The sequence below is a fragment of the Triturus cristatus genome, chromosome 1_2 (genome assembly GCF_964204655.1).
Source record: "Triturus cristatus chromosome 1_2, aTriCri1.1, whole genome shotgun sequence".
NCBI classification, from domain to species: domain Eukaryota; kingdom Metazoa; phylum Chordata; class Amphibia; order Caudata; family Salamandridae; genus Triturus; species Triturus cristatus.
Window position 1 is genome coordinate 1181267942 of NC_140580.1, and position 16444 is coordinate 1181284385.

The window sequence follows — 16444 nt, forward strand, 5'->3', positions numbered from 1 at the left end:
AAGGAGTAAGAGACACATCACCCCTCCAGTAACATCACAATGGGACAGGAACCCTGACCTCAGCCATCACCCTTCCAGTAACATCGGAATGGGACAGGAACCCTGACCTCAGCCATCACCCTTCCAGTAACATCGGAATGGGACAGGAACCCTGACCTCAGCCATCACCCCTTCAGTAACATCGGAATAGGACAGGAACCCTGACCTCAGCCATCACCCCTCCAGTAACATCGTAATGGGACTGGGGCCCCTAACCTCACCCTTCACCCCTCCAGTGACATCAGAATGGGACAGGGGCATCTGGCCTCTCCCTACACCCCTCTAGTAACATCAGAATAGGACAGGAACCGCTGACCTCACCCTTCACCCCTCTAGTAACATCAGAATGGGACAGGGACCCCATAACGTCACCAGTTACAACAGAAAAAGCCAAACATCTTGGACCCGTACAGCTGCGAGAAAATGGGATGGAGACTGCTCCAGCTATTAAGGAACGCGCCAAAGACCTCCTGTCTCTCAGGGTACAACAGAACAGGACAGGGATCCCTGATCCCTCGAGCTGTAAGAAAACAACTAATGGCCCCATATCTCTCAGGGTACAACAGGACAGGGATCCCTGAACCCTCGAGCTGTAAGAGAACAACTAACGGCCCCATATCTCTCAGGGTACAACAGGACAGGGATCCCTGAACCCTCGAGCTGTAAGAGAACAACTAACGGCCTCCCCATCCTGCCGAGTTTAATACCGAGGTACCGACGGACAGAGCGGGGCCTCATTTCCTCCGAGCGGATGCTGGGTGAGGTGAGGAGAGCTCCCGTACATTGACGGGGAATGGACTAACACTACTGATAAAATTGTCAGAGCGGTGTGTGAAAAAGTCAGCAACCCAAGTAGGTTGTATATTTTCCTTTCTATTTGTGTTTTTACTTTTGGATTACACACATATATAGCAGTAGCATAAATTCATAGGTCCTGACGAAAGCCAGATTAGCATATAATCATGTGGCTGAAACATGTAGACCCTTTTTGAGCTGGACTTGAGCGGTTATTCTTTCAAAACTGCTCCTGCACTGGTTTTAGTTTCGTCATCTGAACAGAACCAATAAAGTATCATTTCTGTTCCGGTAGATGACGTTAATATTCACTTTTTTGTTGTTGCACTGCTTCCCTCGCTACTACCCACATGAATAAGAACCTTGGTTGATACAACATCTCAAAGTGAAGATATGGTTCACGTTCGTCCTTTCATTTTGTGGCCCTGTTCTAACAAAGGGCACCCGAAAGGCTACTAAATCCCAAAGGATGTGGGTGGCTACCTAAGTGGCTGATGGGATTTATTTTCACTTGTTGTAGTATCTACCTACTTTATCCCTATTTTGTTGGTCTGACCCTAGGTTTCCCGGTTTGTGGTTATAATACATTGAGTATCAGGGGAAAAGGAACTTAGTGGTCAATAAATATGCTCCCTTGGACCCTCTTGATATATCTGGTATATTCTAGATCTATCTAAATTATTAAGTAAACAACTAACGGCCCCATATCTCTCAGGGTACATCAGTAAGTGACAGCACTCCAGACCTCTCCAGCTACAATGAACAAGTTACTTGTCTTCAGGAAAGTTCTTTCAGATGGACAATCTATCTAACCACAGATTCCTCACCTTAAGAATATACCCAGGTGCAAGACTCGATTGGAAAGATTTTAACAGAAAAGGAAGACGCCATTGGAAGATGAGAGAAGTTCCTGGAGTCCCGAGCCAAGCGTCCAGAGGAGGAACAAGCGGTGTTGCTCTCAACAACCAGGAGGGAAGTGGAACTGCGAGAGCCAGGAGGCCAGCGAAAAGGTGCAGCGCCCCGCCACGCCCCTGGAGGAGTGTGGCTTCAACAGGTATGGGAACGCTTGTTAGGGTGGATGGGGAGGAGGGTGCACGCCAACTGCTGGACACCTCCCGTTCTCCCCTCACGTTACCCGGTTCCCAGCACGGCCACGCCCGGACTTAGGGATTTCATTTGTGGCACTGGTGCTCCCTCACTCCCTCCCTCCCTACTTTGTTATATCGTATCAGCCCTCACAGTCCCTTCCATTTCTCTTTTCCTCCTCAGTGACCGGGGATACCTGAAGACCGGGGAGCTGTGAGAAAAAGGACGCGAAGGGCTGAACCCAACACCTGTGAAATGTAACCTGATTAGAACCACTAGCTGTTGAGTACAACAGGACTGAATAAGAAGAGCGTTGTTAACCCTAAGAAGAGTGTTGGTATCTCTGGCATCCCGCAAGAAAAGAGTGTTTGCAACAAAACCAAGTCTTGCTGGCGCTCGTGTTCAGCCTGATCCTTGCCAACTGTCATATTTGGTGGAGAATGCGGGCAACCCGTCCATTGACAAGGATATAATGGACGCCATAAATCAGCACTTGATAGTGGGACAAGAGAAGTTAGGATGGGCCGTAGAACGGCAAATGAGCGCAGCCCAAGCCGACAGGGACATCTTTAAGGACAGCTTAGCCGCCTAGATGGGGGAGTTACCAAAGCTGGCCACTGAACAGACTGCAGCTCGGACCAGGGAAACCCAAGGTATTTCTACCCCTGGACCCACGGGTGTGTCCCTCCAGAAGTATGTAGCCGGGGAGGATCCAGACGTCTTCCTTCTCACTTTTGAGAGAGCAGCAAGGGCCTGCGGGTGGCCCTTGGAGAATTGGCCCTTCTTCCTGGCACCGTTATTGACCGGTGAAGCCCAAGCTGCCTACCAGGTGGCCAACAGCACAGGCAGCGCGCCTTAAGGTGAGATCAAGACCATCAGCCTTGACCATCTTGGTCTGAACGCTGAGGCATTCCGAGTTCACTTCCGGAAGGAAAAGGGTCACCCAGGAGAGAATCCCAAAACACTGTTTTTCCGCCTCAGAGCAGCCGCGGACAAATGGCTGACGCCTGCAGAAAGTATGAAGGAGGAAATAATGGACCGTATATACCTGGAGCAGTACCTGGAGGAGCTTCCCTACAACACCCTGTGGTGGTTGAAGCAACATTCTCGCTTGACCACCGAACAAGCTATCGAAATGGCTACAACTTTTCACAGGCCCAACCCCATACTTTGATGTGGGAACCTGAGAAACCTACCTGCCTTCCCCAAGGAAAGTTTGAGAAACAAAACAGTAGACCCCCACCAGACATGCCAAAGCTGCATCTACCAAAACCGGACATCCCGCCATACAAAGGGCCCCAATGTTTTGATTGTGGCGAGTGGGGGCATATAGCCCAAATGTGTCCCCAAAAAAGAACAGAGGAACCCATGGAAGTTGGATACATACCACGTTCCATTCTGTAAACAGCAGAGATGGGAACTGCCTTCTACGTAAGTGTAGAGGTGAATGGGAAGGTGCTAAAGGCCCGATTAGACTCCGGGCGTGGGCAGTCCTTTGTAAAGGGAGTGCTGATACGATCTTCTCAGATTCAACCAGAAGCTTTAGTACACATCAGATGTCACCACTGCTGACATCACACCAACGGGCAAGTCCCCCTGTAGAGTCCGGGTTGGAGTCTTGACAGAACTCCCAGAGGAGCTTATTATCGGGACTAACAACCCGGAGTTCATTAACGTGTTCCTTTCCATAGTGCTTAAGCAAGCCAGGAGGGAGAAGGGGGGAGACCCTAGGGAAAAACGCCTCCCAGCTCTTGTCACATCTGAACCATGGCTCTTAGATAGGAACTTTAAGTTCGCTCAGTCCAATGACCCCACTCTCCAGCATGCCTGGCAAAACGCCCAGGACAATGACATCACGCCTCCTGCAACCTATCCCCATTTCTGTATCAAAAACGGACTATTATATCGTAACGGGACACAGGGGAGAACCACAGTTGATTGTTCCCAAAGCCTTCAGGGACCAGATATTGTCCTTTTCTCACTCACATCTCACGCAATACACATAGGGGTTGAAAAAGTCACACAGAACGATTTAAGGTATTTTTATTGGCCTGGGGTGTATAGAGATATTAAGAAACATTGCCAGGAATGTGAGACGTGTCAAAAAAAGAATCCATATCGCCCTCCCCCGGTTCTCCTCCAGCCTCTACCGATACTAGGGGTGCCCTTCGAAAGAGTGGGTATGGACCTTATAGGTCTCCTTTCAAAGACACAGAAGGGACATCAGTATGCTCTAGTGTTGGTAGACTATACAACTTGCTATTGGAAGCTTTTCCTCTCACAGCACCTACCACCCACAACATTGCTGATAAACTAATCAAGCTCTTCTCTAGAATAGGATTCCCACGAGAGATCTTAACAGATCAGGGCACACCTTTCGTCTCACGGCCGATGAAAGAGGTGTGTAAAACCCTAAACCTTAAGCACATCAAAACCTCTGTTTATCACTCTCAAACCGATGGTCTGGTTGAGAGGTATAACGGGACCTTGAAATTGATTCTTAAAAAGATGTTAGGCAGCGAGGGGAAGGATTGGGACAGGCTTCTCCCTTTAGCTCTATACGTGATCAGGAGCCAGGTCCAGAGCAGTCTCGGTTGTTCTTCCTTCGAGATGCTGTACGGGAGACAACCGAGATCGCTCCTGGAAATGACTAAGGAGACCTGGGAAAAGGAGGAGGCAGATGAAGCCGGAGGATTTTTGGAGTATACCAGGAGCTTTAAAGCAAAAATAGGAAAACTGAGGGATCTTGCCTATTCTCACCTGGAGAAAAAGCAAGACAAACAAAAGGAAAATGCTACTTACCAGTATGCATCTGTTCTTGGCATGTGGAGCTGCAGATCCGTACACTGTTCATTAGATCGCCATCTGGTGTTGGGCTCGGATGCTGGCACCTTGTTGTTGTCTTGGAAGAAGTCTTTTGTAGTCACAAGATAGGTGACTCCTCCCTTGGACGATAGTGCGCATGGGCATCGACTCCATCCTCAGATTGTTTTTCGCCATGATGGGAAATGATGGAGTCAGTAAGAAGTAGAAGAGATGTCCATGTGAATGTATCTAAGATAATACTGGAACGGATACAGGTCCCGGGGAGGCGGGCAGACGTGTACGGATCTGCAGCTCTACATGCCAAGAACAGATGCATACTGGTAAGTAGCATATTCCGTTTGAGGTATATGAGCTGCAGATCGTACACTGTGCATAGACTGTACAGCAGTGTCTCCCTTAGCGGTGGTCACCTGTATCCGTTGCAGTAGTTTGAAAAAGTGTTTTAAGAACAGCTTGGCTTACGGAAGCTCGTTGTTTGGCCTTCACGTCAACACAATAGTGTTTGGTGAAGGTGTGTTGTGTAGACCATGTTGCTCATTTACATATGTCATCTAAGGGGATGTTCCCTAAGCATGCCATGGAAGCCCCTAGTTTGCATGTTGAATGAGCTCTAGGGGGAATTGTTAATGTGCGTTTAGCCTTTTGATAGCAGATTTGAATGCATTTTACTATCCACCTGGCAATCCCAGCTTTGGAGTTGGGATTACCCTTATGAGGTGGGGAGAAGGCCACAAACAGTTGGTTTGTTTTTCGAAAGGGTTTAGTCCTGTCGATATAATAAAGTAGTGCCCTTTTCACGTCTAGTGTATGAAGGGCTCTCTCTGCTACTGAGTCAGGGTTTTGGAAAAACACGGGTAACTCAACTGATTGGTTAAAATGGAAAGCCGAGATGACTTTGGGAAGGAATTTTGGATTTGTTCTAAGAACCACTTTGCTACAATATATTTGTAAGAATGGTTCTTGTATGGTTAAAGCCTGGATCTCACCTACTCTTCTGAGAGAGGTAATTGTGACAAGGAAGGCTACTTTCCATGTGAGGAACTGAAGTTAACATTTATGTAGAGGTTCAAATGGGGGACCCATGAGCCTGGTAAGAATAATATTTAAATTCCACACTGGAGAGGGTGGTAATCTTGGAGGAAGTATTCTTTTAAGGCCCTCCATAAAGGCTTTAAGTGTTGTCTATTTTGTAAATAAGCAGCGAGTGCTGCTAGATGTAATCGTATGGATGAATATGCTAGATTACATTTTTGCAAATGTAGCAAGTAGCAAATGATATCCTGGATGGAAGCATCCAACGGATCAATATGACTGTTGTTGCAGCAGATGACAAATCTTTTCCATTTTGCTGCATAACAAGCTCTAGTAGTAGGGCTTCTGGCTTCTTTAATGTTCATACAGTCCGGCGGAAGGTTAAGATAACCGAACTCTAGGACTTCAGGAGCCAGATTGCTAGATTCAACCGACCTGGGTCTGGGTGTCTTATTCCTCACGGTTCTGCGTTAGCAATGTTGGGGAGAGGCGTAGTTTTTGGTGTGGAACTACTGAGAGTTCCAGTAGTGTTGTGAACCACGGTTGGCGTGCCCATGTGGGAGCCATCATGATCATCTTGAGAGGCTGTTTTCTGAGCTTGCGTACCACTAGGGGAATTAGTGGGAGTGGCGGAAAAGCGTACGCAAAACTGCATGACCAATTCATCCATATCGCATTGCCTTTGGACAACGGGTGTGGAAACATGGCGGCAAAGGTTTGGCATTTTGAGTTTGCGTGTGTGGCGAACAGATCTATTTCTGGTTGGCCCCACATTTGAAAAAAGTGTTAAAGAACTTGTGGATGGAGTTCCCATTCTTGTGTCTGCCAACTTAGCAGATCCGCAATCTGATTGTGAACTCCTGGAAGGTGTTCTGCAAGCAGGTATATGTTTTGTGGAATGGCCCATCTCCAAATGCTTTGTGCCAGCTGGGACAGCTGCAAAGAATGCATGCCCCCCTGTTTTTGTATGTAATACATGGCTGTCATGTTGTCATGACAGTCCGTCCGGACTAGGACAGTCTGTAGATGTACTTGGAATGATTTTAGTGCTAGGAATACTGCGAGTAATTCCAGGTGATTGATATGGAGCACTTTCTGTTGAGTGGTCCATTTGCCTTGAATTGTATATTTTAGGAGATGGGCTCCCCAGCCGGTGACTGATGCGTCTCCTGTTAGCACTATCTGTGGAACCGGCTCTAGGAACGGCCGCCCTCTGGACAGGTTTTGTGTGTTCCACCACTGCAGAGAGCGATGTATGCGGCTGTCTACAAACACCAGATCCGTAAGTTGCCCTTGGGCCTGGTTCCACGGACGTGCTAGGCCTTCCTGTAAGGGGTGCATTTGAAGTCTTGCATGAGGTACGATAAAGATGCAAGAGGCCATCATTCTATGAGCTGCATGAATACCCTTGCAGGGAGGGAGTGCTGTGGTTGAAATTTGGTGATTAGGGCTTGCATGCTGGCTATCCTGGTTGGAGTTGGATATGCAAGAGCTCTGGAGGGGTTTATTGTGGCCCCTATATACTGAGGTATGTGGGAGGGCTGAATCTGTGACTTGGTGTAGTTTAATGTGAATCCCAAGTTGTGTAGTAGCTGGATGGTTTGATGAGTGTGATGAACACACTGTTTGTGAGACTTGGCTTTTGTCAGCCAGTCGTCGAGGTATGGGAAGACATGGATTTGTTGTCTTCTCAAGTGGGCTGCTACTACCGCCAGACACTTTGTGAACACCCTGGGTGCGGTGGTCACCCCGAGAGGAAGGACTTTGAACTAGTAGTGTTGTCCGTCCACCATAAATCTTAGGTATTTTCTGTGAGCGGGGTGAATGGGAATATTAAATTAGGCGTCTTTGAGATCTAGTGTGCAAGGAAGTCGCCCTGTTGAAGTAGTGGAAGGACCTGTTGAAGAGTGATCATGTGGAAATGATTTGACTGTATGTAAAGATTGAGAGGTCTGAGGTCGAGTATTGGCCTTAGGGTACCGTCCTTTTTGGGGATTAGGAAATACAGCGAGTAAACCCCTGTTCCTTGATGCTGTAAGGGAACTGGTTCTATTGCCTGCTTTTGAAGCAGTGCGAGAACTTCCTGTTTTAAGAGCGTGAGATGTTCTGTGGACATTGGACGCTGTTTGGGTGGTATGGTGGGTGGGGTCGCTGTAAGTTCCAGGCAGTAACCATACTGGATAATCTGTCTTACCCACTTGTCTGTTGTGATGGAGTTCCAGACAGGCAGGTACTGTGAAAGCCTTCCCCCGACCACGGTGGAATGGTCTGGGGGGAGTGGAGAGAAGTCACTGTTTATTAGCGGGGGAGGTGCGAGTGTTGTTATTACCCCGGCCTCTCCCTTTGTTGTTATTTCCCCTGGATCCTCCTCTAAAAATATCCTCTGTTGGGGGATGTTTGTGTTGTGTTTTTGAAAGAAGAAGAGGCAGTGTCTGTTACCATGTTTTTGGATGCTCCTCTATAAAAGGAGTGGCGAAAGGAACCATGTGTGGATGGAGACAGTAAGGCTCGCATGGATTTAGCTGTCTCCGTGTCCTTTTTCATTTTCTCCTGAGTGGCGTCTACAGCCAGTCCAAAAAGCTGTTCCGGATTGAACGGCTGGTTGAGGATGGCGGTTTGTACCTCCTGTTTAAAGGCTGAAATGCGTAGCCAGGCATGTCGTCTGAGTAGCACACTAGTGTTAATGGACCTAGAGGCTGTGTCGGCTGTATCAAGGGCACACTTGATTGAGGCGTCGGTTATTAATTTGCCTTCCTGAATTAGGTCATTTGCTGAGTCTTGTACTGATCAGGTAAATGTTGCAATAGGGTGTCTGGTCTGTCGTAGTGAGCCCTGTCATACCTAGCAAGAAATGCTTGGGTGTTAGTTATGCGCCAGTGATTCGCTGCTTGGGCAGAAACCCTCTTGCTAGAGGCATCTAGCAACTTAGATTCCTTATCCGGAGGTGGTGCGTCACCGGAGGTTTGGGAATTGGCGCGTTTTCTAGTGTTAGACACTACTAGTGAGTCTAGGGGTAGCTGCCCTTTGATGTAGGCGGGATCATCGGGGGCAGGTTTGTATTACTCGTCAATCCTAGGTTTGAGAATTCTAGCTCTCACTGGGTCTTTGAATATGTCTGGGGCATGTTTAATGACCCCTTTGAGCATTGGCAGTATTTGGACAGATTTCTGCGACTGTTATGCTGGGTCACTGAGACTTCAGTTTCAGCTGCAGAGCCCATATATGCCCCCTGGCATAGTCAGCTAGCAGGATGTCAGGCGGCCCAGAAGCCTCGGAGCCAGATCCGAGGCTGAAACATTGTGATCATAGCCCCAGTGCTCTGGGCTCGTCATGGTGGAAGGAAGCCAGGAAAATGCACTGTCGAGGATGGCTCCAATGAAGGGAAGCCTCGGTGAAGGAGTCAGATGTGAGTCTGGCACATTGATAGTGAACCGCAACAATGTTAGAAGGGTTACCAACGTTTGAAGGTGGTCTGCGACTAAATGTGATGACCACACTTTCAACAGCCCGTTGTTGAGGTAGGAGAAAAGGGACCCCTGAAGAGTAACATACAGCCCCTCTTTCCTGGGCAGAATGCTCGCTATGGCTCCCTTGGCCAAAGAGCCCGACCTTCTTGAAGCAAGATGGACAAGATCTCATCTGAAAGGTTCCCATGTTGGAGGGAGGTGTGGCAGGTGGAAAATGAATGACAGGGCCTCGTCTCATTGGACGATGCACCTGTCAGATGTTATATTTTGCTACCCCAGGAGGAAGTATCTGACACTGCCTTCAATAGGATGGTTGTGTGCTGCTAATGGCAAAATAAAGCATCATGGATGTGGATGCCAGAGGGAAAGGGTATTGGGAGGTTCACTGCCCTTGATGGCCTTGGCGCTGTCTGCTTGATTCCCACCCCCAACACGACTGGGTTGCTTGTTGAATGGGCAGTGAGCCATGTCGTCGGCAGTATGCTGATCCTCTGGGGTATCTTGAAAGGGGTGAAACTAGTGAGGGTACTATCTTGCGAAGGTAAAAAGGCCTAGGGAACGTGTTGTGGCCAGACTTTCTTTAAAGCACACTAATGCTGTACTGGCCTTCTTGCAAAACAGGCCAGACCCATCAAACGACATGTCCAATAAATGTCTTCCATATCTCTAGAGAACATGTGGAACAAATCCAAGCGTGTCGCCAAAGCACCATGCTAGTGCCACCTGCTTTGACCGAGTAGTCAGTAGTGTCCAGCCCACAGATGATCATTCACTTTGTGGTTTCCTGACCATGCTGGATGGTTTGAGCCACATTGACCAGAACTTCTTCAGGGACCACTGGAAAGATCTCACCAACCATGTCCCTTAAAGCATGGGTATGTTGTCCAAGCAGGCAGCTGGCACCAACTGACCAGAGCCAAGGCTGGCTGAAGAAAACATCTGCTTCCCAAAGGTCTCAATGTGTTTTGACTGTGTCAGGAGTAGTTCTGGGAAAGTTCATCCTACCGGTGAAAGCATGAACCACCAAACTCACTGGTGCAGTGTGCTGTGTCAACAAAAAAAAGGGTCGCCCGGCACTGACCTATGGGTTCTGGCAACCTACTGGTTTACCGGAGAGCAGGAACAGGGTTTAGACCAGCTGCCCCATCGTGCATCAGTCAGGGCCTCAGTAAATGGGAGTAAAGGCTGCGATGAAGTTTGTCCAAGTTGTAAAACCTGTGTTAGATAATTGATTTTGAAGTCTATAGTGGGCAATTACAAGACCAAAATTCCAAGAGGTACCATGACATCCTTGCGACTTCCCAGGATGAGAGTTGTGGGACTCAGATGAATCCCGTTTGGTAATTTTTGTGTTTCCTCTTAGACATTTCGGAAGACCTTGATCTAAACAACGACTGGTTGCAGGGATGTTCAAGAGAGGGAGTGGGTCCACGCCCTTGGCTTCGAGTGGGACTTACGAGAATTCTTTTGGTGTTCGTTGACTTACAGCTTCACTTCGTGGTCCTGGAACACCTTAGGGCTCATAAGGGAACACTGCTTGCAGGGCTTGGAGTTGAGCGCCGAACCCAAACACCAGAGGATGGCCTTGTAGTGATCCGTCCCAGAGATTTGTTTGAGACAGTTCAACAAGGTTTAAACCCTGTAGGTTTAGGAGGGGACGTAGGTCTTGCACACTAGAAAAGAATTTGGAGAAAAAAACTCAAACGACGAAAAATAAAAGTTTGGAGCACGCTTGAGCCGTGCAAGAAGGCATAGAAAGAACGGCATTGAAGTCGGCGTGCAGGAATTGATTTCTATGCTTTCTCTGTCTGTCACTTCCCGGGTAGAATGAAGTAGATACAGAGCCGCACAACGCCATATACCGGCCTGAGAAAGCAATGTTAAAAATGAGGAATCTGCGGTTAAAGGTATCCTTCAGACAGAATAGGCTACAAACCACATACAGTTTTAGTTAGAACAGAACTAGACATGGACCACTGACCTTTCAAGCTACAGAGAATGAGCAAGAGACCCCTCACCTCTCCAGCTCCTCCAACTTCAGGTTTAGCTGCTTGTTCTCCTCCACTGCAAACTGGAATCTCTCCCGTGTACTCTCCATTTTATCACCTTGCTGTTCCATCTATGATAACAAAAAATAATAGGATAACAGATTAACCACAGTAAAGGAAGAAGGAAGATTAGGGCCAGCTGGTGCAGTATCTCAGATACAAAGCAGGCATCTGTTACCCCAAACACAAACACCAGCATATTCTATCAGAGATACACTGGTACCACCGTATAAAACTCTGAACAAAGACAACATTGTGTGCCATCAAAGACATAATACATACACTAGCTGCACAGACAACACTGTGTGGTCAGAGACATTTTGTCGTTATTGTATGCTACCACAAACATGTTGTGCTAACAGAGACCGGCAAGGACCATTCTATGACAGCTCAAACACTGGCACCGTGTGATCATAGTAAAGTGCACCTTTCAGTGCTATCAAAAAAGCAAAGGCCATACTGTGCTAAACATGCACTGCCCTATGCTACTGTAAACACAGACAATGCCATGTGCAGTCAACGAGACAAGCACACACTACCCTACACTATCCCAACCACCTTGTGTTGTCAGACTCAAATGCACCGCCATATGCTATTACAGACACCATTGTGTGCAGTCTGTCACGTGCCCACTGTCCGATGCTATTGCAAGCACAAATACCACGATAGGAGAAAAGGGACAGGAGGGGCCACTCGATTATATCGCAAGAACAGGCAGCACAATTTGTGATCCCAGATCCATACAGGTCTTGTTCTATGCAAGCAATCAAAGACACAGACTGACCATGTGCTGTTACAGAAACCTTGGTCCTGCCCAATGTTTTTACTAACAGACATCACTGTGCATTTAGAGAGACATGATCACATCCTGTGAAAATATAAAACAAAAATAAAACATCACCATGTGCGATCATAGAGCCAACATGAGCACTGTCCTAGGCTATTAAAGACATATTTGCACTGCCCTATGCTATTGCTCAAACAAACCTCACCGAGTTTAGATAGAATAGGCCACACCCAGTGATATCTCAAAATGACAACTGTTAAGGTATGAAGAGTCCATGCCCCGAGGGCCAGCGCAGAGGCGGTGCTGGGGTCAGGTGCCGACTGCTGAACACAGTCATGGGTGTGGTTGTCTCTTCTGCAATGGGGTTTCTGTTCTGTTGCCTCAGTGTTTGATGCTAAATGCTCAGGCACACTTGTGCTGCAGTTGTTTTGTTTTTGTTGAGGCCTGCAGTCTTTTGATTGAAGAGCAAGGTCTTTGTTGCAGTCTTTTACACTGCATGTGTGCAAGTTGCCTTTGAAAACCTTGGTGTTCTCGCAGTTGAAACTTCTGCACGTACACTCTAGAGAGTCCTTTTTGGGGATAGACCCTACAAATCTTATCAGTATAGCTATCTTCCACTTCCTGTGTCTCTTTCAAGGTAGGTCTTGGAGACTATAAAAAGGTTGGTTGGACAGGTTTCTAGTATGTTGTATTTAGGATTGTTAGCGATTGCTTTCTCCAGGAGACCCTGCTGTCCTGTATTCATCACTCCTTGAGTCGGAGTGCTCTAGATTCTTCTCTTCTGATTCTCAGCATCTTCCAACTTATTGGCCTGTTTATGGTCCTGAAGGAATTTCCGAGTGTTCAGTTTCTGCAAATTCTGCTTCTTACTTGTACTTGTCTTTAATGTCAATCTGGTTAGGAGGAATAAGCACTAGGGCACGTATACAGTCCTCACTCACGTTTTTATAACTCCAATGGGTCTGGTACAAGAATCATTAACTGCTTTGAACAACTTAACTCAAGTTCAAAACCTCATGACTGTGCAATTGATTACTAACCTAATGCTATTTTATACTGCAATGTTTCCATCAGAAAGTTGGGTCTCACAATAGTATCTGGATAACACTGTTAAGAATAGGCTATTAACAACTTCAAAGTCTCCAGGAGTGGTACTCATTTTTTGTAGCAATAAAGAATAGGACGGAACTTTGTCCTTGTGTTGATTTCCGTGGCCAAATCCAGGTAATCATAATGGTTAGATATCCTTTACCATTGATATCTAATATCTTAGAGGCTATTTAGAAGCGGAGGGAAGATATTTACTAAGTCGGATTTAAGGGGAGCGTATCATCTGCTCTGTATCAAGGAAGGAGTATGTGGAAAATTGCCTTTCAAACACATTTCAGGAAGTATGCATGCCAAGTATTGGCAAAAGGCTTATGCAGTGCCCCAGCTGTTTTGCAACACTTCATGGACATCAACTTCTCTGATGTACTCCTTCATAACTACTGTTTTTGATGATGTACTAGTTTTTTTTAAACGGCCCAGATGAGCATGAAATACATGTCAAATTACTCTTGTCTGTTATGAGCAACACCAGAGAAAAATGCCATTGACAAGACAACTATGGAATATCTACGGAATGTAATAACTGGTGATGGATTAGACATGGATCAGAGGAAGGTAACATTCATATGGGAACTGTCAATTCCAAATTTTATTAGGACTAGTAAATTACTAAAGTTAATTGAGAACTATTTAGCCCTGTCTTATCTCTTAAAAGTTTATTAAAGAATATAAATATATACAATTGGACTCTATAAGCATCTATGGCTTTTAAAAATAATAAGAAAAATGGTTAAAACTCTAATCCTTTAAAAACATATAGTCTAAAAACAGATGCTTCAGACAGAATCGTTGAAGTAACAAGTCAAGTCAGCTCTTAAGATGGAAGAACCTGTTGCTTATTATTCCTGCAAAATCTATCACCTTCAGAAGCAAGTAACGTACCGTGACAACAGACTTTTTTTTTTACAGAGTTGGCTCATTTGTCTCCATTCGCTAAAATCTCTTCTGCTGATTTGCAATATAATCTTGGGTGAGGAACACAATATGTCTCCAAGTTATGGGGGCCATTGTTTAAGGAGTCAGAATTCCTTATAATATTATCTGGGTTTCATCGGGAGACAAGTGTGTAGACTGAGAGATTAACCAAACATTGAAAACCTATTTGCGATGCTTTGTTAAAGCAAGTCAGTATAACTGGAAGAAGTTACTTCTAACTGGGGAATATACACATACAAATTCTTCTACTGTATTCAGCCCATTCTTTGCTACTTTGGATATCATCCTCAAGATACTCTCAATCTTCCAATGGAGGACTCTGTAAAAGCAGTCCAAAAAATTCTATAACAACTAGAAAAGTTTAAGATCTAATTTAAAAGAACTCAAGAGTAAGCAGGTCAATAAACACAATTCAGCACCTACTTACAAAACTGGAGATAGTTTGTTTTCTTCTTCCAATCTTCCTAATATCCTTAAAAGATCAAGTCTGGGATTAGATATTTTGGGCACTTCGAAATTCCATAGATTTCAGGCCCGGTGGTTGTCCCTTAAGGAAGATTCACCCTACTTTTCTTGTAGGCATCTTAAAACCAATAGAGACACAAATGATGGACAGAATGTGGAACAAATAAAACATTCACCCCCCATTCAACAGATCTGGGTTAAATCCATTGCTCTTTTGCTCAACATGCCACCCCAGTTTAGACCCAGCCATATGCAAATCAGTCTTTTTTATTTTATTTATTTATTTATTTATTTTTTAAAAAATATGTTTATTGGCATTTTTGGTGTACAGCTATACACAAAGTTAAACAACCGAACAGTCAGGTCAGTATTGAGCACCACCCCCACCTCGCCCACCCTCCACCCCCACCCCTCTCTCATCACACCGGAGTATGCAAATCAGTCTTGACCCATCTCCTCATGGGAACAGTATAGCCCGAACTGCCAAGCCAGGTCCTCCCTGGACCAGAAACAAGCAAACTGGGACCGGTTATCACCCCTCATCAGCCAAGTTAGCTTGAATCCAATTGCACACTGAGCCCGGGACCCACGGCTGGCCATCCCTGGTGCACTTAGGGCGAGAAAGCAAAAGACACACAATGATGGACGGAAAGCAGAGCAAACCAAACATTCACCCCCAGTCAAGAGATCTGGGTTAAATTCATTGTTCTTAAAACTAGTCATACACAATTCCTCTCCCATAAAGAGAGGTATACTCCCGTCATGTACTTTAGGGAATGATCAGGAAGAGTCCACAGTAAAGGAAATATTTAAAATTCTGTTGAGGGGAAACTGCAGTATTTATTGATTAGAAAGGAAATCCGCCTTCTACTAGGTCTTGGGAACCTGCCATATCTGTTTAGGCCCTACTTCTGGTCAAAAGGTGCATTTACAAACATCCTGAGAAACTAGGCTTTCTTGGGGTTTTGTGGGTGCAAAGTATTAACGCACAAAGACTGCTCCCCAAGACCCTACACAAGAAGGAAGATCTCGCTTTGTTGTGCTCAGGCGCTGGCACGCCTGATTCGCCCGGTCATGGTTGCAGTCTTCTCTGCGCAGCAACAGTTCTGCTTGTGTTTGTGTCGAGTGTCAAACTCTCAGGTGAGCTTACACTGCAGTGGACTGGAGTTCCTCAGAGACACTGAGTTTTCTTACTGACACATTTTGCTGCAGTCCGTTTCTTCCGCACATCTGGCAGATGCCAAAAGATTCTAGAACTTTCCAATAGTCCACTCTAGTAATTCCTTGTTAGGGGTACATCCTATAGATCCTAACCCCACTTCCTGTGTTCTCTTTTGGAGGTCAAGTCTTGCAGACTATAAACCGGTTGGGTGGGTAACTTTGTGGTGTGTTGCAATTTGGATTTTTGCTGATTGCGTGCTCCAGGAGACACTGCTTTCCTGTTTTTGTCATTCCCAGAGTCGAAATCCTCCAGATTCTTCTCTTCTGATCCTCAGCATCCTCTGTAAGTTTAGAGCAAGAGCCCAAGAGAATGTGTTTAGGGGTTTCCAGACCACCTGCCCTTCACTGAGGCAGAGGCACCACAAATGTAGTTCTAGACGCACATGGGCACACACCAATGCGATCACATACACCATGATGTGAACATAAATCAAATACTGCCCTCTGCTCCTCCAAACAGACACCACACAGTGTAAGACTGAAAGAGGACAACACGCCATCACAGTGCAAACATAGAGCTCACCTTGTGCTATCATAACACACATACAATGGCATATGAGATCAGAAACATAGATACCACCTTGTGACATCACAACCACAGGGGCAACACTAGCATAGACAGTGCCTCGTCA

General features: G+C 46.1%; 1 protein-coding gene across 8 annotated transcripts in view; it reads right to left on the bottom strand.

The window, feature by feature from the left end:
* ODF2 (outer dense fiber of sperm tails 2) overlaps nucleotides 1-16444 on the bottom strand; it is a 433573-nt gene that overhangs the window by 47681 nt on the left and 369448 nt on the right. For all 8 annotated transcript variants that reach the window (XM_085614079.1, XM_085614083.1, XM_085614082.1 and 5 more), the window contains one exon: nucleotides 11264-11364. In XM_085614079.1, the coding sequence (XP_085470205.1) occupies nucleotides 11264-11364 (101 nt within the window). The remainder of the gene's footprint in view (nucleotides 1-11263; nucleotides 11365-16444) is intronic.